This window comes from Poecilia mexicana, unplaced genomic scaffold (genome assembly GCF_051168715.1).
Source record: "Poecilia mexicana isolate PSO_F unplaced genomic scaffold, ASM5116871v1 scaffold_2, whole genome shotgun sequence".
Taxonomy (NCBI): Eukaryota; Metazoa; Chordata; class Actinopteri; order Cyprinodontiformes; family Poeciliidae; genus Poecilia; species Poecilia mexicana.
The window spans coordinates 42,042,764-42,051,755 of record NW_028263371.1 but is presented as its reverse complement, the minus strand read 5'-3'; the positions used below and the strand labels follow the sequence as shown (position 1 = coordinate 42,051,755).

At 36.8% G+C, this 8,992-nt stretch overlaps 1 protein-coding gene across 1 annotated transcript; it reads left to right on the top strand.

The window, feature by feature from the left end:
• The first annotated feature begins 147 nt into the window (after positions 1-147).
• Positions 148-8,143, top strand: cirsr (corepressor of RBPJ and splicing regulator). The gene is made up of 10 exons (XM_014998157.2): positions 148-352; positions 1,027-1,121; positions 1,249-1,322; positions 1,459-1,472; positions 1,792-1,844; positions 1,928-1,976; positions 4,695-4,815; positions 5,435-5,541; positions 6,598-6,683; positions 7,007-8,143. The coding sequence occupies exons 1-10, from the start codon at positions 281-283 to the stop codon at positions 7,716-7,718; spliced, it is 1,383 nt and encodes a 460-aa protein (XP_014853643.2). The 5' UTR covers positions 148-280; the 3' UTR covers positions 7,719-8,143.
• Positions 8,144-8,992: the final 849 nt, after the last annotated feature.

Sequence of the window (8,992 nt, the reverse complement as noted above, 5' to 3'; positions counted from 1 at the left end):
AACGAAAAGGAAATGTTCCATTAAATAGTAATTATTATGTGGTGTGTATAATGGAAAGATAAACTTCATATGAATAATTATCTCATAATATAACATAAAACTAGTGGTGTGCGTTTGATGACGAGTTTTACACGTGACCTTATTTATACCAACATGAAACCAACTTCATCTCGCTCATTGGGTTTTATTTACAAGGGAAGGGAAGCTAAGCTACCAGTGGCTACTTTAGCTCAACGTAACGCAACAGCTTACTGTCTTCTTACAGTGCTTAACAGCTACCATGGGGAAGTCGTTTGCTAATTTTATGTGTAAAAAGGATTTTCATCCTGCTTCGAAGTCGAATATTAAAAAGGTAAGAGTTAATTCACCGTAAACGTTAGCATAGTTGAGGCTAAAGAGCTTTAGCTTAGCCATTTAGCTGTAGACGTGCTACTTACGATCAGAAACAAAAGCTAACATTTCACTAATCACAAAATATCAGGAAATACACATCAGCTGCTGAGGTGTGTTTATTGTGGTCTTGGTTTTAGGAATAGTTTAGCAGATTAAATTTAATGTTTTAACTGACGAGTCAATTTTTGAAAGATTTGCATCATAACAGCAGTTTGTTCTATTAAATTGAAAATTATTCAACCCTTAAATAATATAAAGATGTTATCTATTTAAGTTTCATACCTTCATTTGAACATTTAGATATTTTTTTCTAAAATAATGTCCAAATATACACTTCCTAAAATATGAAAAGTCTAATTTTTAAAGACTTCATGTGTTTAATAAACAACCAATTAGTAGTACCAACAAAACACATTTCATGCTTCAAATGCTTTTCTTAATTAATGCCATGAACTTGTTTATTTTATTCTTAAAACGCAGTAATTGTAATAAAGATTATTGATGAGTACATCTTCAATATTTTTAGCACTGTTTTGGTCTTAAGAGTAATTTATGTTTTTGAGTTTTTTTAACGTTATATGTATGGAGAAATAGAAAATCTGCTATGAATACTCCTGTCTTTTTCTCCTGTAGGTATGGATCGCCGAACAGAAACTAACATTCGAGAAGAGGAAGCAGGAAGACCTTATGCAGGCGTATTTAAAAGAACAGGACACATACAATAACAGGTTAGTGTTGGCCTTTTGAAACAAATCTCTCTCAAGGACTCCTCCAACTTCATACATTGTGCACCTTAACTATGAGTCCTTAAAAAGAAGTGCAATGTCTTTTTTTTTTTTTTCTTTTAACCTGCAGGTTGTTGATGGGAGACGATCGTGTTAAAAATGGACTCAATTTTATGTATGAAGCTCCTCCTGGAGCATCCAAAGGTAAATTATCTCTTGCTCAGGGCAGCTCTTCAAAATATTATCGCTGCATTTCAACTTCTTGTTAAGGTGAAGACTTTGTGTGTTTAATATTTGTTTTTCTTTCTTTAATTCTCCAAAACTTGCTTCTGACCTGAAGAGGAAAAGAAAGAGGTAAATTAAATAAAATTAAATAAAAATTGAGGCTTCAACTTTATATATTTCTCAAATTAAGTAAATAGCCATGTTGTAATACATCCCTTATCTCAATGTTCTTATCACTTACAAATAAGTATTATAAACATGGTGTCACATTTTTGAACAGGATGTAGCTTAAAACAAGCCATGTGCTAAATTTCCTCTAAAATTGAATTTTAGGGGAAATTCAAATGTCTTGCAGATTAAAACATTATTTTATAGTTTAGATTGTAAAATCATGTGAGTAGTAGCAACCACTGAAGAAAAATTAATACCGAAAGAGTTTGCTTCCTAGGAAGGAGAAGAAGAGTGCAAATTTGAATGGCAGAAGGTGGCTCCTCGAGAGAAGTAAGTGGCGGTTTGTAATATTTGTAGTCAGAATTTCAATCTGTTGTTTTCATATAATCACTTGTTGTTTTGTTACCTCTTAGGTATGCGAAAGATGACATGAATATTAGAGATCAGCCATTTGGTATCCAGGTAAGAGATGATTATTTTAAACAGATTTTCTCATGTTAAAATTAACTATAAACTTCTGTAATCAGTGAACTGATAATGTCACAACAGAGGTGGGCCAAACACATTCCACCCAAACATGTGCACAATAAAAGTCCAAGGCCTTGCATCATTGTCCCACTGTGTTTATCATCACTGTCTGCCGACAACGACGTTAGAAAAGTTTACACATTAGTCTCACGGAGAGCTTAAACTGAAGTCATACCAGCTGCATTTCCATTAGAAATTAGGGCTGTGTAATAATATCAATTTTGCGATATATATTGATATTTTCTTTCCTAGAAAAAAATTCGATATTCATCCGCAAGTATCGTAACATCCAACGATGTTGCTCACTCACTGCTTGCTTCGCCGGGAGAGTGATTAGGTCATCAGGCTTGGAGTGAAGCCTGATGACTTCACTCTGTCATCAGGCTTAGAGTGATGACTTAGCCTTAAAAACCTTGACCTTTTTTAAGTGTCAAGGTTAAAAAAGCCATCAAACTATTCAAAGCAGGGTACTTGGTGCACTTTATTTACTTTACAAATGCATGTAAGCTACAGTTTGTACTGTTTCAACTAAAAGAAACATGTTTTCTCACCACTTCTTTGATTCATTTTGTCCAGCTGTCAACTTTAAGTCTGTGTCCATGTCCAACCAGAGCCAGGTATTGTGTAGTTGGTGCTTTTAATCAGTTTTCAGTTAAATTAATTCAATTAAACTCTATAACAGTCACAAAATGTCACCAAAATCACTGTGTCCCTCTAAAGGTTTTCAGAAAATCGCAAAAGTGTATTGAATTGTATCGTTTGCTGAATATCGCAATATATATCATATCATGTATCATATCATGAGATTATTGTATCACTACAGCCCTGTTAGAAATGTGCGCAAAACTTTTCCGATATTTTGGTACTGTCGAAAAAACACAATTTTGCGATGGCGGTTTTATTTCCATTAAATAAGAAATGCCATTAAAATCACACATGAAAAGCCAGATAACAAGTTCCTTCTTTAACGAGCATGGACACACTGACACGTGATTCCCACTTGAACAAATAACATGCAAAACCACTTTAGTCATGCAGTTAAATGTAACAAACCTTGACTTTAAAAGGACAAAAATGCGCCTCGGGTTCCTTGATGGAGAGAATAGTTTTGTTTAGACAGGTGAAAACAGACTAACAGAAAATGAAAGGATTACACCATTAGCAGGCAACTAAAACCTTTATCTAATTTCTACTAACCTCAACTGAATATTTGGTTTGTTGATCCATTTACAGACAAAGAAAAAGTAGAAGTTTTCTGTTTGGATATTTCACTTTTGAGTATTTTCTTTTACAATGGTAGTTCAAGGCAACCATGGAGAACTCTGCAGCTTTAAAATGTTGCCAGATCATCACTGAAATAAGCGTAACAGCACAAAGACGCAACGGTTCTAAAGTTGAGAAACTATATATAAATATATCTATAGAGGAGGAGAAAATCCCTGTCAGAACTAAAGCCAAGAAAGACCTGAAGGTAATTGAGTCTACAAGTTCAGTAGAATTGGAGCAGAGCGCAGAATAAATATTCAAGCTAAAAAGGAATGGAGTTCCAAGAATGCTGGAACGGCAATTTATTTAGCATAACTAGATATCTGCTAATCCAGTTTTATTTATACATGTCAAACCAAGCTTTTCACCACAGGACTCTGCTTCATTACCACGTTTGCTTAACTTTTATTTTTCCAGGGGAATAAAATCAAGTTTAGTACCAACAGTGGACAGGTTACGACACATACACATGATCAGCGTTTGCCTCAAAGTCATGGAAACGTCCTTAAAACGTATTCTAAGGAAACCGCTACAAACATTGAGTTTGGTCTTTCTTTTCCTTTGTCCATTTACATTTGAAACTGATTGAGCATTTAAATGCAACATTTCCTTTCATAAAGTTACCATGTTGACACAAAGTGATGAAATAATGCCGAGAGCAAATTTGTTTTTTTTGTTTTTTGGTGATGCACCAGTTAACGGGGCAGAGATTGGATTTAGTCAGTTTTCCATTGATTGCTTGGTCAACATGTCTAATACACAAAAACACAAAAACAAAACATTAAATGCTTCCAAACTCTCCCCAGTCGAAAAATGACGTATATTTTCATGCATTTAATGTCTTCAGCAAATATCATGGATTTATGCTTCAATGTATAAGTCCATGAATTCTTTCATTGTGGGTTGGGTTAAAAGGTACTGCGCTTCATTAGGGAACCTGCAGCATGTTTTTCTTGCTAAATATTTTATAGTCCTACAAAAAAAAAAGTAGAATCAGTTAAAGCTGAAATCTGGGAACCAGTATTTTAGTGGGAAAGCCTGGTTGTGCATCTCTGCTTGTATTATTGGAGAGAGTTAAGTAATTTTGACAAACCCTCTGGTTTTAAGAGCATGATTTGAAACAACTACTGAGCTCGTTCTTGTTTTTAGATTATATTACCTACATCTTCAGTATTCAGATAGTTGTATTAAACTTCAGCGATTTCTTTTTGTGCTATAATTAGAAACTAATTGTATGTACATAATTCTGGCTGTAAGATTTGTCTGTATTTTGATTCAAATTTAGACATTTTTCATGTAAATTTAAAATGTTTTTCTTGTAAAGTGTCTTGAAATGATGTTTGTTGCTCTGTAAATAAACTAAACAGGATTGCTCTGTTTCTCAAGGTGCGCAACGTGAGGTGCATCAAGTGTCACAAGTGGGGCCATGTGAACACGGACAGAGAGTGCCCGCTGTTCGGACTGTCGGGGATCAACGCCAGCTCAGTGGCCACAGACGAAACAGCAGGTAATGCAGGTTTAAATATCCTCCTACAACATTGTTGTCATTTTTATCGTAACTCAGCCCAATGCAAGCTTCAAACAAGTAGGTTTGAGTTTATGTTACCGTATGGGTGAGTTATGAATGATGAAGCATGAGGTCTGCTGACATGTTTCTGCAGCATGCCTTGTGTCGGTGAGGTTGAGGAGCCTGCACATGGCCTAGCTCTTTCATTCTGCAGGAGCTTTTATCTGTCTGGCTTCTTGCTGCACTTTCCTCCTCAGCTTCAGCTCCCGCTTCCCTGCCCTGAGCTGATTCTGAGTTCTGCAATCAGCGAATTGAGTTGTAAAGTAATAATGTTTACCCTGGGAGAGTCCAGTCAGTGGGGCTGATGGTGGAGTGCCGTAATGGTCCCCCTCCTGTGCCGGGAGAAGGAAAAAAATGTAATTATTGTGTATTCTGATTCCCTTAACTGCTGCTTTGGCAGAGAATGATATTGTATGATTTGCTCAGCCGGAAGTGGAGTGAGTTGATTTGATGTCCCATTTTGTTAACAAAGCCGCCTCTGAAATTCCCACTGTGGAGATAGCGGACTGTATGCGTTCCCACATCAATGGGACTCTGAGGCTGTGATTTGTGCCAACAGGCCCGTCGATGCACCCCTCCGAGTTAATGGCTGAGATGCGGAACAGTGGCTTTGCCCTGAAGAAATGTGTCCTTGATAGGAGTTCTACTGTTTGTGATCCAGCACAGGTAATTGTCTCACTGTCACCTCGGTGTGCACAAGACGATATACAAACACGCATACATACAGCTTTGGAAAAAAATAATAATAAGAGACCACTGCAAAATTCAGTTTCTCTGATTTTACGTTTTATAGGTATATGTTTGAGCAAAATGAATATTGTTCTTTTATTCTATGAACTAATGACAACGTGTCTCTGAAATTCCAAGCAAAAATTTTGTATCTTTTTGCAAAAAAATGAGAAATGGTCAAAATAACAAAAAAGATGCAGTGCTTTCAGACCACAAATAATGCAAAGAAAGCAATTTTGCATTCATTTAGAAATAATACTAATGTTTTAACTCAGGAAGAGTTTGGAAATCAACATTTGGAGGAATAACCAGGAGATTTTCAATGGTTTTCAGTGTAGTAGTCTCTTAATTTTTTTGAGAGCTGCATAGTCGTACACCCTAAACATAGACGACCTGCTCAGCTGCTCCATGAAGCCCTGAAGCTTGTTAGAGAACATTAGTGAACAGATGGCATCATGAAAACCAAGGAACACAGCAGACGGGTCACGGAGGAAGATGTGAAGGAGTTCAAAGCGTAGTTGTGGTTTAAAACCATTACAGAGTACTGCCCAGTTGTCATCTGAAACCGTAACGACTGATTGTCATCTGAACTGTCCAGCCGGGCCATAAGAGCGTTAATCAGAGAGGCAGCCTAGAAGTTGATGCTAACACTGGAGGAGCTGCATGGATCCACAGCTCAGGTGGGGAACTGGGTGCCTCTTAGTGACCAAACATTCATTATTAAAATAAAACCATCTCTGCATTGCCACAAGCCATGTGGAGAGCAGTCTCTATGTTTATATACCTAGTAGGAAGATATCCCTAAAGCTTAGTGGACATGTTTTCCTCTGCTGAACAATTGTTCACTTGGCGTGTGTTGCTCCAACATCTAAAATACCTACAAATGCATAAAAGTTTGTGGGATTTCTTATAAAGTGCAAATGTTATATGCATCTGAATGTGCAAACTAATATTCTCCCTGTGGCAATAATTTAAATGTTTATGCTTTATAAGGAATATGTTGCCAGCGATGAAGAAGATGATCCAGAGGTGGAGTTTCTGAAATCATTAACCACCAAGCAGAAACAGAAACTGCTCAGGTAACAACAAATTTGACATTTTCTTGTGTTTTTTTTTTTTTTTGCTAACCTCTTTGATTTCTGAGAAAGTATATCAGAAACCCTCATATTGATAAAATACACAATCACGTTTTTGGATCACAAAAAAAAAATCCAATCATTAATAAGTTTGTGTAATAAAGATGTATTAAATCTTATTAGGGGGCTTTTTTGTAAAGAGATTCTGACTTTATTGTGGTTTTCCATCTGCTGTAAACATTTAGTAAATTTTGAGGTCATTCATTTAAAGTAGAAAATTTAAAATAATTGTTCTTTGGGGGTTTTTTCCCCACCGCATTTTACAGAAAACTTGACCGGTTGGACAAAAAGAAGTCCAAGAAGAAGAAGGGCAAAAAACAAAAGAAGAAAAGCAAAAGGAAGCACAAGAAAAAGCAGGATAGCAGCGACAGCTCGAGCGACTCCTCCAACAGCAGCAGCAGCAGTGACAGCGACTCCGATTCAGACGGCCACAGCAAGTCCAAGGGCCAAAAGAAGAAGAAGAACAAGAAAGAAGATTCCCGTCGGGATAACAGCTCAGAGAGCGAGCGAAGAGTCAAGAGTCAGAAAAAGGCCTCCTCTCACAGAAGCAGGTCACAGAGCCCCCACGCTGGACAGAGGAGGGCTAAAGAGGACTCTGGAGATTATAGACAAAGAAGGACAGAAAGGGGAAGGAGCAGGAGTCGCAATCGCAGCCCCGAGAACAAGATCAAGCTGGAGGGTGGTCAAGAGAGAAGGAGGCACAACAGCAGAGACAGGCAGGAAGTCAGCAGCTCTACGGCTGGATTGGACAGAAGTAGAAGCCGCGAGAGAGGCAGGGAGGACCGGGATAAAGACAGACGTCACAGTGGAGATGGTGAGAGGAGCAGAAGAAGCACAGACGGAAACAAAGGCAGAACAGCTGCTAGGAGGAGCAGAAGCAGAGAGAGGAGAGAAGAAAGAGAAGTTCGGGGAAGAAGTAGGAGCAGGAGTAGGGATAGGAGAGAGAGAAGCAGGGAGAGGATAAAAAGGAAATATTAATTTTTTTTATCTAAAATGTTCTCTTTATAATTTTAATGCAAGAAAATGCAAGCATGTTTTCGTTTTTGTGTTGTTTTACATGATCGATAAGAGTTGGAAATCCTGTAGGATCTTGGAATCTTTTTTGTGCACAAACTGCGCGTTAGTCTAGTTTATCTCCACTAGGGGGAAGCAGTGAACAGAAAATGTCAACAAGCGCCTCGGTGCGCTCTCAGCCGTGATTTTATTAGAGATGTATAAACTGTTTATCATTGGAAACAATTTTGTTCGTGGAATTGAATTTAATATTTATCAACAGTCTTCATGAAAAACAACTTTCTGTGATTTATTCTCCATCTGTGGTCATTTTTTTTTCTTTTACGCCTCAATGCAGCATGGAAGCCTATTAATTCCTTTCAAATAAATACGATACATTTAACGTGGAATGATTCTGATTTTTCTCTTATTTGCGTTCAAAGGAATATATATAAATAACAGAAAAAATATGAAAGATTAATAAAACAAATTGATAAAACTATCTAAACAATGTAATATTTAATGTAAAACAAAATTATTTTTTATATATTAAAAAGTCTTAGCTACTGAATACAGGTGAAATGTGACGCTTTGTGTGTTTAAAATTTAACTGGTCCAATTATTTTTCCTCTCAAACCAAATGTTTAATGTATTTTTTTAGCATTAAAAATACATTAAGAAAATCGCTGGTTTTAAATATTTTCTGCAGGTCACAAAGTAATTTTATAAATACACTTTGTGCAATTTTTTGCTGCATTTTTAAATATGTTAAATAATCGAGCTATTAGCAAAAAAAATTGTGTCAATTGTAAAATAATTTTGATATTTTGCTAAGTCGGCCAATTGAATCAACAAAATCACAGTTTTTCTTTTGTGTTTTTTCTTTTGTTTTTTTATGTATTTTTGCTAAGAACAAATTGAATGGCTAATGTCATAGTTTTACAATCTGGCCGCTTCCTTTTAAAAAACGCAGTTGCACAAAAGGAAATGAAAATAATTTCCCTCCCTATTGCCTTCTGCTCAATTTAACATCCTACTTATGGGGGGTAAAAATGGAGCCTTGTCTGGGTGAGATGCTCTTCCATGATGTATTCCCAGTCCCGGATTCATGCTGTAATTATTCCCCGTCTCTCCCTCTCTCTCTTTTTCTTTGGGAGTCGGACGCTGCACTGGGTAAGCACAAAGAAGTCAGAGAGCATCCTTGAACCTTTTCAGTGCGGGGCCACTGATATTCAAATAACACACAGGGACCATTTGAC

Bases quoted from the DNA above. Each gene is read 5' to 3' on its own strand.
- cirsr (XM_014998157.2), top strand. From the start codon at position 281: ATGGGGAAGTCGTTTGCTAATTTTATGTGTAAAAAGGATTTTCATCCT. The intron at 4,816-5,434 runs GTAATGCAGGTT...TTGTGCCAACAG, and splicing joins GGCCACAGACGAAACAGCAG to GCCCGTCGATGCACCCCTCC. The intron at 5,542-6,597 runs GTAATTGTCTCA...ATGCTTTATAAG, and splicing joins CTGTTTGTGATCCAGCACAG to GAATATGTTGCCAGCGATGA.